Source organism: Anabrus simplex, chromosome 1 (assembly GCF_040414725.1).
Source record: "Anabrus simplex isolate iqAnaSimp1 chromosome 1, ASM4041472v1, whole genome shotgun sequence".
Taxonomy (NCBI): Eukaryota; Metazoa; Arthropoda; class Insecta; order Orthoptera; family Tettigoniidae; genus Anabrus; species Anabrus simplex.
In genome coordinates this window covers 1407701407-1407721527 of record NC_090265.1, presented here as the reverse complement: position 1 = coordinate 1407721527, position 20121 = coordinate 1407701407, and the positions used below count along the sequence as shown (strand labels likewise).

The window sequence follows — 20121 nt, the reverse complement described above, 5'->3', positions numbered from 1 at the left end:
TTCCTTTACGAATTCACCACTACTGAACGGTTTAAGTTTCTTTGTAATTAAATATGAAATTTTATAACTCATTCGAACTGCTGACTCGCTGATCGAATGCTCAACATGGTCATTTATTTTACCTTTTAGTTCTGTAATTACACGTACCCTTTCCTCGCCTTGATACTGATCATAATTTGCAGCGTGATACAAACTTTCAACCATGCCATTTTCAGTTGTAGATAACGTTGATCTAGACTTACAGTTAGAGTTATTAGATTTACAGTGTGATAGAGAACTAAGAGAAATTTTTAAATAAGAAGGATTTGTGTGGCTTGTTGTGAAAAGTGTCTATAAAAGCCGTAGCCACCAGCATGTATGGCACTTCACATGTTTACTACAAAGCGAGGCTGTCTCTTCGTGTCCAGTCTACAACAGCGGCTCCCCACCTTCTGCGCTCTTACGTCACATGGTCTCTCCGACGTCACACGGTCTCTCTTACATCACACGCCAGCCAGTTGGCTGAGCCTGCGTTAGATGAAGCAAAGTCTTTATGTGTTTCAGCCTATTCTCAAGGATTCTTCAGTAGCAAAACAAATTAAAAATCGTAATGAAGTGAAGTGACAGTGACCATGATTGTGAGGTAAAAAGTTCTCTCGTCTGTTAGATCGTTCTTGAATTGTCAAATAACACTTGCTGTTAAAATGAAAACACCGTGCTGAGGAGTGTAGTGAGACCGTCAATACTATGGATTAAAACGTGTGTAACATCTGCAATGAGAAAAAGGAATATATGAGTGGATGAAAAACAAGTTAAAAAATAATGTAGGAAAAGAAAACTCATTTAACTTACTTGTAAATAAAAAGTTGTCTCGAATGGAGATGACTTTGTCAGCCTCAAGTCACATTGACAACTAAGCCTGTGTGTGGCTTACTGTGTATCTGTGTCGATGTGGTTGGTAGGGGTAATGGAGGGGGAGGGGCGAGGAGGGAGGGACGATGTGAATCACGGGAGGAGGTTGTTGATGGAAGGGCGGGTCTTGTTCTAGAATGTAGGTAGTGAAACTCGTTTTTATTAATGAATTGTTCACAGATGAGCGGGACTAAGGTTTCCAATGAAATATTTTTCTTTTCATTGATTTCATTCAAGTTGTACACAGGATTGTTATATTGGTCGATATCTATATAAATATTCTCTAGTATATTAAGTAAGGGACCTTTCTGTTCGTAATGCAGGATCTTTAAATCTTGATCAATTGTTGTGTATTTATGATTTTTCTCTCTATAATGTTCGCTCAAGGCTGAGTAGCGATTGTACTTTAGGGCATTGAGGTGTTCGGAGTATCTTTCATTGAAGCTGCGGCCTGTTTGCCCAACATACGTTGAAAGACAAGATTGGCATTTTAATTTGTATATCCCAGAGTTTGAAAATTTTTTGTTGCTGTTGACAGTGTGAGAATTAAAAAACATTTTTGTATTGGTGTTAACAGTCTTGAAAGCTACTTTTAACTTGTGTTTTTTAAAGATGTTTGAAATAGGATATATGTTATTATTATTAAAGGTAAATATGGTGAACCTCTCTTTACGGGAAGATTCTTTTTCTAAGGTGGTCTAGGGTTTACTTTTAAATTTATTGAGAATTTTGTTCACGATAGCTTTACTGAAACCATTATCTTCGGTTATTGCATAAATGGTGTTGATTTCCTTTCTAAAATTCTTACGGGATAAAGGAACATTAAGAGCTCTGAAAATCATACTATTGTAAGCGGTCTTCTTCTGTGTCTCTGGGTGTAGAGAAATTTGGTGGATTGTGTTTGTGCTAGTGGGCGTCCTGTAAATATTAAAAGAAATGGTTTTATTCTGATTGTGAGTAATAGTTAAATCGAGATAATTAAGGGAATTGTTGTTCTCGGATTCTATCGTAAACTTTATGTGCGGATCCAGGTTATTAAGTAATTCAAGAACGGTGTTGCTGTCAGTAATGTGAGAATCCAGGATAATAAAAGTATCATCTGCATACCGAGTCCAATGTTTGATCACATTAATTTTACCTATAATATGAGTGTATTCAAGGAAATCTACTTAAATATCAGCGAGGATTCCCGAGGCCGGTGACCCCATAGCAAGACCCTTCTGTTGGTATATGATGTTATTAAAAGTGAAGAAGCCATTATTTAAAGTAAACTTGAGGATCTGTATCAACTCTTCTATCTCCCCTACAGTCAATTTACTGAATTTGGAAAGATTATTTTTTACTATTTCGATGTTTTTTTTGACGGGTACATGCGCGTACATATTGACTATGTCAAAGGAGTGAAGGGTGTAATGTTTCTGTAACGTGATATTTTTTATTCTATTGCAGAATTCCAGGGAATTTTTAACTGACGTGTTAGCTTGAAAGAAATAATGTGTTTTAAGAAAATTGTGAATATATTGGGATATTTTTTACGTCGGACTACTACTGAAGTTAATAACGGGCCTTATGGAGACATCCGCCTTATGACTCTTCGGTAATGCTTTCGCCGTAGATAACTGGGGATTCATGATGATTAATTTTGATTTTTCTAGGTCATTAAACAAGAATAAAAGGTTCTTAATTAAAGCTTTCAGTTTTCTTTGTACTCTATTAGTAGAATCTTTTTTTATTACGTAAAATTTATTGTTAGTAAAGAAGAATTGTGCTTTATTTATGTAGTCACTTTTCTTCATAACTACAGTAGCATTACCTTTATCTGCTTTAGTTACTATTAAATCGTTATCTTTAATTTTCTTTTTGAGATTGCGTATGTTGGCCACTTGTTCATTATTGGGTTTACCAGTACCGGTATGTTTCTGATTGAAAGAAGAAAGTAACTTTCGCTTAACGTCATATCTAACCTCATTTTGAACGTCTGTAGGTAACCTATTAACCACTAATTCAGATTCAGCCAACGTAATGATTAAATCGTTGTCGTTGAAGGACGTGTCCTAGTTATGTTTTGGTCCCTTATTCAGTATCTTGAGGTCCTTAGGATCAAGGTCAACTTGACTGAGGTTCACTAACGGCGGGTGAAAAATGTTCGATTCTGCGTGTTTGGGATATTGTGGGAAGCTTTTATTAAGTTATTCCACTTCTTATCAAGAGTGCTTTGTTTTTTCAGTAAAACCTTATCGAGTCTATTGGTGACGTGAGCCTGAAAAGAAGTCCATTCGAGAGGACATAATAAGGTCGAAACTTCTAAATGAGTGTCTTAAAGATTGTTAAGAAGAGCGTTTTTCTTTTGAAGGAATTTAATTTCCTCTCTTATCCAAATTTTATCCAATTTTCGTTGTGTCGCGCGGGTTTTAGCCGTGTGTCTGTGAGTTTTCTTAGCAAATTTTAAAAAATTAGGTGTGACGTCATTAGTTGAGAGTTTTCTTAAAAAACATAAATCTTTACCTAATTTGGCAACCTTTATCTTCAAATTACAATATAGGTTTGCTTTCTTACTAGCCTGGATGGCATTACCATTGCAAGTTATAAATCTCATTCCGTATTGACGGTTATCACTTTACAAAATAAAAATATTTATAATATCTTCCTTATCAATACAAATCAAGTAATCCGTTAGATGAAGTAAAGTCTATACATGTTTCAGCCTATTCTCAAGGCCATCTTCAGTAGCAAAACACAGAAAAAGACACCTTACAATAGTATGATTTTCAGAGCTCTTAATGTTCCTTTATCCCGTAAGAATTTTAGAAAGGAAATCAACACCATTTATGCAATAGCCGAAGCTAATGGTTTCAGGAAAGCTTTCATGAACAAAATTCTCAATAAATTTAAGAGTAAACCCTAGACCACCTTAGAAAAAGAATCTTCCCGTAAAGAGAGGTTCACCATATTTACCTTTAATAATAATAACATATATCCTATTTCAAACATCTTTAAAAAACACAAGTTAAAAGTAGCTTTCAAGACCGTTAACACCAATACAAAAATGTTTTTTAATTCTCACACTGTCAACAGCAACAAAAAATTTTCAAATTCTGGGATATACAAATTAAAATGCCAATCTTGTCTTTCAACATATGTTGGGCAAACAGGCCGCAGCTTCAATGTAAGATACTCCTAACACCTCAATGCCCTAAAGTACAATTGCTACTCGGCCACGAGCGAACATTGTAGAGAGAAAAATCATAAATACACAACAATTGATCAAGATTTAAAGATTCTGCATTACGAACAGAAAGGTCCCTTACTTAATATACTAGAGAATATTTATATAGATATCGACCAATAAAACAATCCTGTGTACAACTTGAATGAAATCAATGGAAAGAAAAATATTTCATTGGAAACCTTAGTCCCGCTCATCTGTGAACAATTCATTAATAAAAACTAGTTTCACTACCGACATTCTAGAACAAGACCCGCCCTTTCATCAACACTCTCCTTCCGTGATTCACATCGCCCCTCCCCCTCCATTACCCCTCCAAACCACATCGACACAGATACACACTAAGCCACACACAGGCTTAGTTGTCAGTGTGACTTGAGGCTGAAAAGGTCATCTCCATTCGAGACGACAACTTTTTATTTACAAGTAAGTTAAATGAGTTTTTTCAAATCAAAATCTCTTTATTTGCAAATGAGGTGTCTTCCTCGGTGGCAAATGGTACACTAAAATACATTGTCAAGCACTAAATATTAAATTAATAAGAGAAGAAAATTTTCCTATAACACAGTATTATACAATTTACGGTAACAATTTTTTCTATTAAACACACAGCTCATCCTTAATAAATTTATATTGTTTACAAAATTCTACTTATAATATCTCCTGTACTACTTACAAATATGGTCAACTGATAAGCAGTATGTGGAATTACTTCACATGATACTATTAAACTTTACATTGCATTTATTTACTTTTTTTTAAATCCATTCTGGAACCTAAGTAGCATAACGACCTGCTGCGTCTTAACCAGAGCCCCTTTTGCCACCACCTTTCAGAGTTCCTGAAGGGCCTTCACAGCTACCTTAGCGGTCCCAGGGCCCTTGAAGTCCCCACTGTACTTCACCCCTACAGGCAGTCCCCTACTTTGGCTGTCCAAACTCCGTAGACCAGGGGATGGAATTAATTTATTCACACACATTTTTTTAAAATTTACAATAACCTGCACTGGTCAAATGCCCTCTAACACTTCATTTATTTTCTCTGTTGCTGTTTATTCTCTTCCTGAATATCTGTACAGATTTTGGAAAAGGATCAAACACTACGCCTGGTAAACTGTTCCACTCCTTCACACCCTTCCCAATGAATGAAAATTTACCCCAATCGCGTCTGCTAAAATTCCTTCTAATTTTATATTTGTGGTCTGTCCTGCCAATATAATTATTTTCCAACTGAAGCCACTCACGGATTTCTCCCCATGCTTCTTCTCCTGTATAGGCTATATATAGTCCTATAGGTCTAGTTTTCTCCCTTCTCTTACTTAAAGTTTCCCATCCAAGTTCCTTTAACATTTCTGATACACAACTCTTTCTCCTGAAATCCCCTGTTAAAAATCTTGCTGCTTTCCTCGGCACACTATCTGTTTCTTTTAAGGTATTCTTGGTGAAGATCCGAAACACTGTTTGCATATTCCAATAATGGACTAACCATACTTAAGTAACTTTTCTCTTTTAATTCTTTATTGCATCCTTTAAGTAGCCTCATTATGACATGTAACGATCTGTATGCTTTCCCAACAATGTCATCAACATGACCCTTCCAGTGCAAATTACTTTCAAATCTCACACCTAAGTATTTGCACTTGCCATCTTTTGGGGTAACTACCTCATCCAAAGTATATTCAAATTCATTTTAAAAGCTCCTGTTTGTAAAAGTTGTAACAGTTGATTTGCTTCCATTAACCTTCATATTTTCTTCAACCCATTGTTGGATACTTTCAAGGTCCCTTTGTAATTCTGAACAATTCTCAATGTTATTTATTTCCCTATAAACAATTATGTCGTCTGCATACAATCTTATTTTTGATGTTATATTGTTCCCTAAATCATTTGCGTATATTAAGAAAAGTAATGGACCGATTATACTACCCTGTGCAATTCCCTTCCAAACTTTCTCTTCCTGCAATACATTATTTCCTACTTTGACTTTCTGAACCCTTGAATTTAGAAATGTTTTTATCCAACGTGTAACCCTTATGTCCAATCCTATTCTCTCCAATTTCTTTAATAATATTCCATGTTCCACTCTATCAAAGGCTTTGGAAAGATCTAAGGCTATGCAATCTAACTGACCTCCTGAATCCAATTGATCTGATATGTCCTGCTGAAATCCCACCAGTTGTGCCTCACAAGAAAATTTCTTTCTCAATCCATACTGGCTCCTCATGAACCAATTTTTATCATCACATATCCCTCTGATGTACTTTGATATTAAACTCTCCAGTATTTTACAAACTATACTGGTCAGGCTGATTGGTCTGTAGTTCTCTGGTTTCCTTTTATCACCCTTTCCTTTAAAAATTGGTATTATTATAGATTCCTTCCATTCCTTTGGTATTACACTATTATTTATGACATAGTCAAAGAGAAATTTTAAATAAGGCACTATGTACCACCCCATTGTCTTTAATACCTCCCCAGTAATTTGATCACTTCCTGCTGCTTTTCCTTGCTGAAGCAGTTGGATTTCTCTGGAAATATCTTCATTTGTGAATGAGAACCTTCTTGTTTCCCTCTGTCTCTCTCCCTCACTATCTTCTGTTTCGGTTTCCAACTCCTGACAATCATCTACTAAATCTCTGAATTTCCTACTATATAGGTTTGCTTTTTCAGTATCTGTTAAATAGTGTTCACCCCCTTCTCCCACCATTGTAGGCATTTGGATTCCTTTTTCTTTTTGATTCCTGAATACAGCTTTTTCCATTTCCCTTTGTGGTAATTACCCTCTTGAAGTATGCCATTCATATAATTCTCTTTTGCTTCCTTTTTCACTCTTTTCAGTTTCCTCATTAGTTGTTTTCTAGTTTCTCTACTCTCCCTACCCTCTTTGATTTTCCTTTCTTTTCGTACATTATTTTTAAACTTTTTTTTCATCCACCCATATATTCCTTTTTGTCATTACAAGTGTTACACACGTTTTAATCCATAGTATTGACTGTCTCGCTACACTCTTCAGCACAGTGTTTTCATTTTAACAGTCAGCAAGTTTTATTTGACAATTCAAGAATGATCAATTAGACGAGAGGACTTTTTAACTCACACAATCATGATCACTGTCACTTCACTTCATTACGATTTTTAATTTGTTTCTGCATTATGTAATTACGGTTTTGCTACTGAAGATGGCCTTGAGAATAGGCTGAAACATGTATAGACTTTGCTTCATCTAACAGATGACTTGATTTGTATTGATAAGGAGGATTTTATAAATATTTTTATTTGTAAAGTCGGCTGACGATGACATTCACTCACTGTTGAAACCGGTACCGAAATAAACATGTTGTGACTTAAGTAGAGCAACAAAATTGTTTTGTATTGAAAAGGTTGACTTCTTAAATTTACCTGTATTATTGTTATACTGTCCACTGATAAAATGCAGGCTCAGCAATCCTGTCTGGTACGAGTGTGTCTGGCAGAAGCCAGTAGTTTATGGTTGATTAAAATCATTCCCTACTGCATTGTTCTATGTCACTACGAATAATACTAAAACAAAGTACGGTATTTACGCGAATAATCCCCGCCACTGAATAATCCCTGCACCTGAACTTTAGGTAGGCTTATTTAAAAAAAAAAAAGCCAACTTTGACGCAAAAAACCGCATCCCTATTTCGTGCCTCAATTTTTTTTAAATGTGCGGGTATTATTCGCGTAAGTACGGGTATTAAGCGAATAATACCCGCCACCGAATAATCCCGCACCCTAAATTTAGGAAGGCTGATTTGGCAAGAATAATGCCAACATTGACACAAATAAAACCCGCACCCCAATTTTTTTTTTTAAATGTGCGGCCCGCACCCCAATTTAAAAAAAAAAATGTGCGGGTATTATTCGCGTAAATACGGTTCTTCAGTTGGATACTGTAGATAGCTTAAGTGCGGCGCAAATAATTGTACGCTGACCGGCAGAGGTTTGGCCCTGATGTAACTGTTCTAGATTGTCCTCTTCATTCGGCGAGAGGCCTTATTTATATAATTCCTGTCATCTTTTGCTCGTTCATCCAAGGGCATATGAGGGAGAGCACTGGTTTCCCCGAATAGGTATTTGAAGGCCGATCTGGCTGTTCAAATTTGTATCACCAAATGTGCTTGTAATCACATATCATATTTTATTAAGAATCGATCCTGGAGTTAAAAGATATAAATAAATTTCCTTCCTCCACGTTTTGAGGGTTTTTATCACTGGGGTGGTTATCCGGATCACATTTTTATATAATCGAAGGTGGCGTTCCTGTATTCCCGTAACATGCTAACAGAAATTTTGTTACTGGACTAGGGTTAGGTGGGATTTCAAATATTCCTTCTTCCTTCAGTAGCTAACCTTTGAGACTGTGTGCCTGTAGGCTGGGAACATTTATTTCCCCATTTCTAAGAATATTTGGTGTACGTGCCAGCTCACTTGTAACAGAAATTTCATTTGTTTTCGTGTGACAGTTAGTAGGATGGTACATCGTGGCTCCCCTTCCCACTTGCACTTAGTAGAATGGGCTCTTTATCTGATATTGCCTTGCAAAGCAGCTTAACTTAACCATGCTTTTAACATATAGAAATTACTGTTGTCCAGAAATAATCCGTATGGAGTCAGCTCTGTCTGCTCGTACTTGCAGATGTGGTTAATATTTCCCAAGTGAGCAATATATTCCCAAATTGTACGCTCGTATTACCATAATATATCAATGTTTCAAATCATGATAACGTATCCATCCTGTACGGGTACAGTACCATGTTCCACTAAATTTAATGTAGGGAAAATGGGAATATCTCATGGAAAACACAAGAAAAAGTCAGGGAAAACAGATTTGGGTTACTAGCAGGCACTCTGTAGTAATTTCCTCTCTCTTCCTCATTATATCCCCTTGCCCAAACATCACCAATGCTTGGCTTCTCTAGATTCATCCTGATTGCTTACTCTGCCAGTCCTACTTCCTTCCTTCCTTCCTTCCTTCCTTCCTTCCTTCCATTATTAGTATTGATACTTCTTGACTAAATTCAGTTTTCTTTGCCAAGTTCTTTCCAAGGAGTCCCTGACCTGTCAAATGGAAGTGGTCTCAGTCTCTGCCTTAGGTCCAAGGCTTGCTTAAAATTTTCTGAGCATGCTTGGCAAATTTTCTGTGAAGTAGGATGCTACCCTGCTTACACATAGTCCCAGCAAAAATTTCACCTCTAAGGTGGTAGAGACCCCTGTTGGATTGTATAGTGGTGGTGGTGGTGATTGTTTTAAGAGGAAGTACTTTCTTTCTTTCTTTCTTTCTTTTTTCTTTTTTTTTTTTTTTTTTTTTTGTATTTGCTTTACGCCGCACCGACACAGATATGTCTTATGGCGACGACGGGATAGGAAAGGCCTAGGAATGGAAGGAAGCGGCCGTGGCCTTAATTAAGGTACAGCCCCAGCATTTGCCTGGTGTGAAAATGGGAAACCACGGAAAACCATCTTCAGGGCTGCCGACAGTGGGGTTCGAACCCACTATCTCCCAATTACTGGATACTGGCTGCACTTAGACTGCAGCTATCGAGCTCGGTGAGAGGAAGTACAACTAGGCAACCATCCTCTACATAACACTAATCAGAGAGAAAAAATGGAAGGGATCCGACACTTCGAAAAATGAAGTTATGTGCCAAAAAAAAAAAAAAAAAAAGACAAGGGCCGCAAAGGGCATGAAAATGAGACTCCCTAGCCCTCAAACTTAATAGCATCGGGTTCAGAAAAAGAACAAGGGTTGACCAAGGAAGGTCGGATAGGATAGATGAAAATGAGGAGCCTGGCACAACTATGTGGATGCAATGCCAGGACTCGGCTAAGGACCCCCGTGGTCGCCAACCCACGCTCCCAAGTTTAGAGCCCTTGGGTCCCCTTTTAGTCACATCATACAACAGGCAGGGGATACCGTGGGTGTTATTCTACCGCCCCCACCCACAGTGGGATGGTGGATTGTATACTCCTAGCCGCTTGAGCACGAGGAGTGCCGTGACTCTGAATATGTCAGAGATGCAAACTGTTATTCCGATTCTCAGGACAACTTATGAGGGAACTCAGTTGTTGCCCATGGTTCACAAACTAGGACATGGCTGTAGTAACCTACACCACAAAGCATCACAAAATTACAGATATCTCTTATTGGAAATTGATGCACACACATCTATATATATTTCACATCATGTAATTATTGACATCTCGAATTTTCTTATCTGGCACCAATTACCCACTGGTGCATGTATAGAAATGTTAACCTTATTTTTTCAAGACTTGAAATTTTCCAACAATGTCCTGTTTTCTCAGGAACTAATCAATATAGAAACATTAAACTCGTGGAGATTATTCGTATAGTACATCTGATAATGTGGATCTTCGAGTTTTATTAGAATGGTATTACTGGGTTCAAAAAGTTCCCTAATTGTACTGTACCACAATATGTACATATTTATACATATCAAAGAATACTATTGTTGTCAACAATCACAACGTTGTTGCTGTTAAGTTCCTGTGATCATAGCAGTTGTTCTTGCATTATAGCCGTTGTGCATGTTTGTTTGTCGCATTTAATAATGACTGCAAAACAACACTCAAATATCAAGTTTTGTTTTTTGTTACCCAATGTAAGTGTGTTGTTGCAGAAGGGAACTATTTTGAAGGGGAAGCTGTGCAATAGTGTTTGTATGTGTATTGTTCTGTGTTACCAATAAATTCCGGAAACTTTTTCATCCGAGTGGTATAATTGAGACATTAAGATTGCTTGAAGTTTATGGCAAAGAAGCTTTGAAAAAAACTCAGGTTTAGTTGTGGCTCAAACATTTTTCTGATGGGCGCGCTGACATCAAAGATGACCCACGCAGTGGCCGTCCATCAAATGCAACAAATGAAGAAAACTTTCAGCGTGTGTGTAATGCTGTGAGGAATGACTGACTGAAAAGTGTAGAACAGATAGCAGCAGTGGTCGGTATTTCAGTAGGAAAATTTTTCACAAATATCTAAACATGCATCACATTTCTTGGAGGTTGGTTCCAAAAATGTTGTTGCCTGAACACAAAGAAACAAGAATGACTCTTGCTGGGGATCTGATCACTATGTTTGATGAAGATGATTTCTTGAACAAAATTATTGCAGGTGATGAAACTTTGTGTTATTTTTACAACCTGGTACCTAAACGACAGTCACACGAGTGGAAATTGAAAGCATCTCCTCGAAACAAAGCGCTCCTTGTTAAGGCAAAGTTACGTTGAAAGTTGTCTTTGACTTTCAGGGTCTCGTCCATTATGGGTTTATTCCAAACGGTCTTCCTGTAACGAAAGAACTGTATGTAGATATCCTTCATCGCCTCAGGGGCAAGTGAGAATGAAACGTCCTGAAAAATGGGAGCAAAACAACTGGTTCCTTTTGGATGACAATGCACCTGCACATCAAGCAGTTAACATAAAAGATTTCCTTGCCAGACACAGCATACCTGCTTTAGAGTACCCACCATACTCCCTGATCTATCACCACCTGATTACTTTCTGTTTCCACGCCTGAAAAAACATCTGAAGGGACGCAGGTTCATGGATGCTGAGGAGGTTACTGTCAACGTGGCAAGAGCACTAAAACTGGTTTCACAATATGGCTTCCAGGGCTGCTTCCAGGAACTTAACATTTATTCAGGGTTGTTGCAGAAGGGAACTATTTTGAAGGGGATGCTGTGCAGTAGTGTTTCTGTGTATATTCTGTGTTATCAATAAATTCTGGAAACTTTATAATTGATGCTGTAGTTTAATGAAGCTAATTCTCCCCCCCCCCCCCCCAAAAAAAAATTGGGTATATGTTTAAAAAATGTGTATCAGTTTCTGATTTGTATACTTTCCTCATTCTAGATCACAGAACAAAGGAGATACAGATGTCAAATTTTGATATTTGTTTGTGGTACTTTCAGTGTTTGAGATAATAGGTCACAAGATATCAGACATGAGCATTGCTTATATAGGGGGTCTGATCTCACCATTACGATTCAAAACTATAGAAGCTAACTAGTTCCAAAATTACAAAACAGTGAAAAATTGTTTTAGATGTGTGTTAGCTTAACATGCGTTTCAACTTTCTGTGTTCAGTATGATTAATTTATATTCATTATGATGTTACAGGTTTACAATTGTGGCAAAATGGTAATCCTGGACAAGCTTTTACCACGTCTTCAGGGACAAGATTCAAGGGTGTTAATTTTCAGCCAAATGACAAGAATGTTGGATATCTTGGAGGACTACTGTCACTGGAGAGGCTACAATGTAAGGTGCATGACTTGTAGTAGAGGTTTTTATGTATTTTTCTAGACATGGTTGAGTTCTTTGATGTATATGATATTTATTATGACTAGGGGATGGATACTGATGACCTTAAAGATCACTGAAAATGATCAGTAAAATGCCCTTAGATGTATGGAAAATGCTATAAAATGGTAAAAAATGACTAAAACGTGACCAAACTGAATTCTGGGTAACAATGATTTTACAAGTACATAATTAGCTTTCTTAACGTTTCTTCTCAGACACATTTGTGTATTGACTAAGGTGGACCAATTATGCATCCCCTGTGTCGGAAACACAAGACTCTCAGGTGTAAATCCTTTTTACACCCTTTCTTAGTCACCAACAAATATACATAAACTAGTAAATGAAACTGAACTCACCAGTATTTACAGAAAATTTTGAAAATTTTGAAAATGATCTCCTTGAGGAGTAGTGCTAGCTTAACATTGTGTAATGAGATTTTGAAACACACTTTGCAGTGTTCCTAATTTGAATTTCCTTTGAGATTTCCCCATAGATAAGTCACATGCGCTTAAATCATGCAAACGAGGGTACATTGGCCTTCACTGATGATCCCACGATGGTATGTGGTTGACTCCCATTTCTTCCAGGTCAGCTTTCTCTTCTGAGTTTTTAGTAAGATACTTCTATGAATTCATTCCTCTTGAATAGCATTTACTTGGATTATAGCTTAATTGTAGCTCGATAATAATTCAATAAATTAACACCTAATACAGTGTTACAAATGATTCATGACATCATAAATATATGTGGAAATTCTGTTTGTCCAATCTTCAAATTCAAGAAGGTTAATTCCTCCTTTTTCCTTTAAGTTTCTAACAAGGCATTTAACATCATGCTTAGATTTGCTGCATTTTCCAGTAAACAATTGATAGTTAGACCATTAATTCGAGCTTTAATTATGGGTAGTCTCATTTTTACTTGAACTTCGCACCAATCTTGTACCTCTAATTTCTAAATAATCCACGAATCGATTTCTATTATCTCCCATTCTTGTATTGATGTGTTATCTTTTTCTTCAGCCTGATTTATATCAGTGATCAGTTTTTTCACACTGATTCCACTATTTTTATCGGGGAAGTTCAAATTCTTTTCGGCGGCTTTTCTTCTTTTCTCTTGTTGGTAAGCTAAGCTCTCTGCACCTGTTATATCCAGGTCTGTATTTTGGCTCTGTATAGTCTTGTTCCATTTTTCTTTCTCATTGGTGCTTCAATGTAATTCATTTAAGTAATGCATACTTTCTTAAGTTTCTCTTGTAAAGTCTCCCTTGGTTGATTTTCTTGATAGTTCAGTATTTTCCAAGTTTCTTCTCGGTTCTTGAACTGAGATCTCCAGGGATTTCTTCTATGGTATCTGAAGTTTCTTCTGTCTGCGTATGGTTGATATCCTATGGAATTTCTTCTTTTCCTTCTCCTTCATCTGAATGTTCTTTGTGTCATCTGGACTTCTTAGTTTGGTGAGCCTGTACCTGGTTCGACCTTTCCTGTTTCTGCATTGTGAACTATTTATTCAGAGCTTCTGATATTTCTCTGGGGTTCCTTAGAAGTAATGTCCAGCTTTTGGAGCATTTATTCGCTTTCTACTGCCGCCTGAACATTTCCTGCTGCCGTGATTTTTTGTATGTCTGGTCGTAGTTGTTTATTACGCTTATCAGTTCTTGCTCTGGGGCAGAGAATCTAATTTTCTCATTTTCATGAGCTGGTTTGTAAAGTATCCCACGTAGTTTGTTGGTAAGGACGATGCATATTTCCTAGCATATAGGTTGGTTTTTAAGTTATGCTGTATGTCATTGTTCCAATATCTCTAGAAAAGAGGCTTTGAATCCTTCAATCATCAAACACATATTTGAATGCAAGGTACCAGGTTCTAACAGAGCTTTTCAAATATTTCTCTGTGACTCATGATTGTGTCACAGGAGGCATTTTATTATCTATAAAATACTCCTGTAGTTCTCTAAGGAAATATTTAGGTGTTTGTTCTGATTATTGAACTTCTGTGGTTTGTCCTCCTGTAACCTAATAATTTATAACTTGTGGTTGACTTATCCCACTTACATTCTGAGAAAACATCTCATCCCTATTGGTGACCTGTTGTTCCATCATGTATTCTCGGTGCCTTATAGGAGATGAATTTCTTATTTCAGTATTTAATCTATTCTCTAATCTGTTCTGTTTCTCGACCAGGGTAGCTGTCGTAATGTTCAAGCTCTCATTATGAATTTTGAGAGCTTTTACTTGGCTCTTAAAATTATCTGACATGCCTATTGCTTTGTCTTGCATTCCGGTAACAATCTCTTGTGCTCTAATTAATTTGCGGTCGACACTTAATTTTCTTTGTTCAACCCTTTCCTTACTTTGTTTGATGGCAATAATGTCTAATCTGTGCCAATCTTTTCCCAATTCATCTGAATCTCTAGGTGATTTATTTTTTTGATTTGTACAATGTCTTCACATGAGCCTTTAAATTTTCCGGCCCATTTGGATTTCATATCAGACTTTTTAACTTTGTTTCTTCTAATCCTGTGCCTCTTTCTTTGATGTTCTCAGACACATTTGTGTATGATTCATGTTCTCTGCAAGGTCTTGTTTTACCTTGGTTAATCTTTCGGTAAAAATCCTGAGCGTTGCTTGCTACTGAGTAGTTATCGTATTTTCAACATCACTCTTCATTGAATTGAACCCCTGCTTTAATACCCCGATTTCATTCTGTACGGATGTCATTTTTCCGTTAATCAGTTAGAATTCTTCGCATAGCATTTCCACTCGATTTGTATTATAGCTATGCATTTGCCTAAGTGTGCTACTTGATTTTTCCTGATTTTGCAGTAACTCTTCATGATTTTTTTCACTATTCTGAAGTTCAGCCTGATTCTTTTCTAACTTTTCAGGTAAGTTTTCCTGACTAAGTTTCAGTTCGTAGTTAATTGCTCCTGACTAACTTTAACTTCAGTTTGATTCTTCTTTAACATTTCACTTAATTATCCCTGTTCAGTCAATTGTTCCTGACTAATCTTAAGTTTGGCTTTGAACTCTGCCAACATCTTGCCTGACTCTCTCAAATCCATAATTTTACTGCTTAATGCTTGCCATTGGACAGTTGTTTCTCAACCAGATTTCTCTAAAGAAATAACTTTCATTTGGGAAAAGCCAATGAAATGTCCTATTAAACGTGAGTTTCATTTCACCTTCACAACTGAGGTGAATATGCTAATTTACATATCTCTAAAGCCATTGATTGAATCATTTCATTAAGTAAGGATTTTCCTAAATTGTGTCATTCAGTATCATGCCACAATTACTTGAAATTTGGTAACGCCTTTCCACACTTGGTTCAGTAACCAATTGACCAATCGATCTAATCCCTTCAATTGGGTGTTATTGAAAGTTGTCAATCAGTTGCGTATCCCTTAAATGCCATCAGGTCGAGTACCAAAAATATGGCTCATATCAGGCCCCAAAAGTATGGTGCCATGTTAAATGCCTCCTTTTTCAGGGATTCAGTCGGTAGACATGAGGTATCCAGACATTGTACGTTCGTGTGTACAGAGAAATTTGTGTGTTGTTGAGTCATCAGTCCATAGACTGGTTTGATGCAGCTCTCCATGCCACCCTATCATGTGCTAACCTTTTCATTTCTACGTAACTATTGCATCCTACATCTGCTCTAATCTGCTTGTCATATTCATACCTTGGTCTACCCCTACCATTCTTATCACCTACACTACCTTCAAAAACCAACTGAACAAGTCCTGGGTGTCTTAAGATGTGTCCTATCATTCTATCTCTTCTCGTCAAAATTAGCCAAATCGATCTCCTCTCATCAATTTGATTTAGTATCTCTTCATTCATGATTCGATCTATCCATCTCACCTTCAGCATTCTTCTGTAACATCACATTTCAAAAGCTTCTATTCTCTTTCTTTCTGAGCTAGTTATCGTCCATGTTTCACTTCCATACAATGCCACGCTCCACACGAAAGTCTTCAAAAACATCTTTCTAATTCCGATATCAATGTTTGAAGTGAGCAGATTTCTTTTCTTAACAAAGCTCTTCCTTACTTGTGCTAGTCTGCATTTTATGTCCTCCTTACTTCTGCCATCGTTAGTTATTTTACTACCCAAGTAACAATATTCATCTACTTCCTTTAAGACTTAATTTCCTGATCTAATATTACCTACATCACCTGCCTTCGTTCGACTGCACTCCATTACTTTTGTTTTGGACTTATTTATTTTCATCTTGTACTCCTTACCCAAGACTTCATCCATACCATTCAGCAACTTCTCGAGATCTTCTGCAGTCTCAGATAAAATAACAATATCATCGGCAAATCTCAAGGTTTTGATTTCCTCTCCTTGGACTGTGATTCCCTTTCCAAATTTCTCTTTGATTTCCTTTACTGCCTCTTCTATGTAAACATTGAAAAGTAGAGGGGACAAACTGCAGCCTTGCCTCACTCTTTTCTGGATTGCTGCTTCTTTTTCAAAGCCCTCGATTCTTATCACTGCAGACTGATTTTTATACAGACTGTAGATAATTCTTCGTTCTCGGTATCTGATCCCTATCATCTTCAGAATCTTAAATAGCTTGGTCCAATCAACATTATCGAATGCCTTTTCTGGATCTACGAATGCTATGTACGTGGGCTTGTCCTTCTTGATTCGATCCTCTAAGATCAGACGTAAAGTCACGATTGCTTCACATGTTCCTACATTTTTTCTGAAGCCAAATTGATCTTCTCCCAACTCAGCTTCAACTTGTTTTTCCATTCTTCTGTAAATAATACGTGTTAAAATTTTGCAGGCATGAGATACTAAACTAATGGTGTGGTAGTTTACACACCTGTCAGTACCGGCTTTCTTGGGAATAGGTATAACAACATTCTTCCGAAAATCGGATGGGACTTCTCCTGTCTCATACATCTTGCACACTAAATGAAATAACCTTGCCATGCTGGTTTCTCCTAATGCAGTCAGTAATTGAGGGAATGTCATCAATTCCAGGTGCCTTGTTCCTATTGAGGTCACTCACAGCTCTGTCAAACTCTGACCTCAAAATTGGGTCTCCCATTTCATCAGCATCAACAGCCTCTTCATGTTCCAGAACCAAATTATCTACATCTTTACCTTGATACAACTGTTGGATATGCTCCTACCATCTTTCTGCTTTGTCTTCTTTCCCTAGAAGTGGCTTTCCATCTGAGCTCTTAATATTCATACACCTAGATTACCTTTCTCCAAATGTTTCCTTGATTTTCCTGTATGCAGCATCTACCTTTCCCAGGACCACAGAGCCTTTGACATCCTTGCACTTCTCCTTCAGCCATTCTTCCTTAGCTACCTTGCACTTTCTATCCACTTGATTCTTTAATCGCCTGTATTCTTATCTGCCCTCTTCATTTCTAGTATTCTTGTATTTTCGTCGTTCATCAATCAGGTCTAGTATCTCCTGAGTTATCACTGATTCTTAGTTGATCTTTTCTTCCTTCCTAACATTTCTTCAGCAGCCCTACTGACTTCATTTTTCATGACTCTCCACTCTTCCTCTATAGTGTTTCCTTCAGCCTTTTCATTTAGTCCTTGTGCAACATGTTCCTTGAGACAATCCCTTACACTCTTTTCTTTCAACTTGTCTAGATCCCATCTCTTTGCATTCTTTCCTTTCTTCAATTTCTTCAACTTCAGATGGCATTTCATGACCAACAAGTTGTGGTCAGTCCACGTCTGCTCCTGGGAAAGTTTTGCAATCCAACACCTGGTTTGTGAATCTCTGCCTAATCATAATGAAGTCTATTTGATACCTTTCAGTGTCTCCAGGTCTCGTCCACGTATACAGCCGTCGTTTGTGGTGTTTGAACCAAGTATTGGCAAGGACTAAATTATGATCAGTGCAGAATTCAACCAGCCGACTACCTCTTTCGTTCCTTTGTCCCAATCCAAATTCTCCTACTGTACTACCTTCTCTTCCTTGGCCTACCATTGCATTCCAGTCTCCCATCACAATTAGATTCTCGTCATCTTTTACATTTTGTATTAAATCTTCTATCTCCTCGTATATTCTTTCGATTTCTTCTTCATCCGCTGAACTAGTAGGCATATAGACCTGCACTATTGTGGTGGGCATTGGTATGGTGTCTATCTTGACGACAATAATTTTTTCACTATGATGGTCATAGTAGCTTACCCGCTGCCCTATTTTCTTATTCATTATTAAACCAACTCCTGCATTTCCCCTGTTTGATTTTGTGTTGATAATTCGGTAGTCGCCTGACCAAAAATCTTGTTCTTCCTGCCAACGTACTTCACTTATACCAACTACATCTAACTTTAGCCTATACATCTCCCTTTTCAGATTCTCTAACTTACCACAACGATTCAAACTTCCAACATTCCATGCTCCGACTTGCAGAATGTCGGTATCCATCTTCCTGATGATCGCCCCCTCTCGTGTAGTCGCCACCCGGAGATCCGAATGGGGGACTAGTTTACCTCCGGAATATTTTACCCGGGAGGAAGCCATCATCAGTACATCATTCATACAGAGAGCTGCATGTCCTCGGGAGTTAGTTACGGCTGTAGTTTCCCATTGCTTTCAGCCATGTAGCAGTGTCAACACAGCTAAGCCATGTTGAGTATTATTACAAGGCCGTATCAGTCAATCATCTAGACTGCCGCCCTTTCAACTACCGAAAGGCTGCTACCCCCCTTTCGATGAACCATTCGTTAGTCTGGTCTCTCGATACCCATCCGATATGGTTGCACCTGCGGCTCGGCTATCTGCATCATTGGGACACGCAAGCCTCCCCACGGTGGCAATGTCACATGGTTCGCAGAGGAGGGAGAAATTTATATTATGGGAATTTATATTAATGTTGGTGTTAGGAGTATACCGTATAATCTCGAATACCACCCGCACTGTTTTTTCGAAAATATCGCTTCCAAAATTGGGTGTGGGTATTATTTAAAATTTTGGGAAATATATCTTTCCGAATGACCGCCGGCGTGGCTTGGCAACAATGCTCTCTCCGCTCTCAGTATACGCTTCCGCGCTTGGCCTCAGTCTCACGCACGTTCTCGGAGTATCAACATGAATTCCACAAAGTGTTTGCGATCTTTTACTGCGAGTGAGTAACTGAAAGTAGTTCGTGAAGCCGAAATTATTGGAAATAGTGCTGCCGGTAGGATATATGATATTGACGAGTCGTGTGTTAGCGATTGTAGAAAGAAGAAAAATGTGCTATTAACATGTAGTGGTGATCGTAGAGCTTTTCGTGTACTAAGTGTACAGTTTCCAGATATTGAAAAAAAAAAAAAATTATAAGTATGTGACAAAGGCGGGAATTGGGATTTGGTGTGTCAATTGAAATGTGTCAGCTAAATGCATTAGAGATTGCAAAGGAGCTTTCATCGGAAGGGTTTAAGGCAAGCCGAGGATGGGTTTGTAATTTTTACAAAAGAAATCGGTTAAGCGTACGAAGGCGGACTGTAACTGTTCAAATCCTGTTACAAGATGATACCGGTGGTATTATTATTATTATTATTATTATTATTATTATTATTCGTAAGAAGGCAGACTGTAACGGTTCAAATCCTGTTACAAGATGATACCGGTATTATTATTATTATTATTATTATTATTATTATTTTTATTATTATTATTA

General features: G+C 37.5%; 1 protein-coding gene across 2 annotated transcripts in view; it reads left to right on the top strand.

The window, feature by feature from the left end:
• The window catches only part of Iswi (Imitation SWI), a 304965-nt gene that overhangs the window by 146843 nt on the left and 138001 nt on the right, over nucleotides 1-20121 (top strand). For both annotated transcript variants that reach the window (XM_068225541.1, XM_068225540.1), the window contains exon 11: nucleotides 12279-12419. In XM_068225541.1, coding sequence (XP_068081642.1) covers nucleotides 12279-12419 — 141 coding nt within the window. The remainder of the gene's footprint in view (nucleotides 1-12278; nucleotides 12420-20121) is intronic.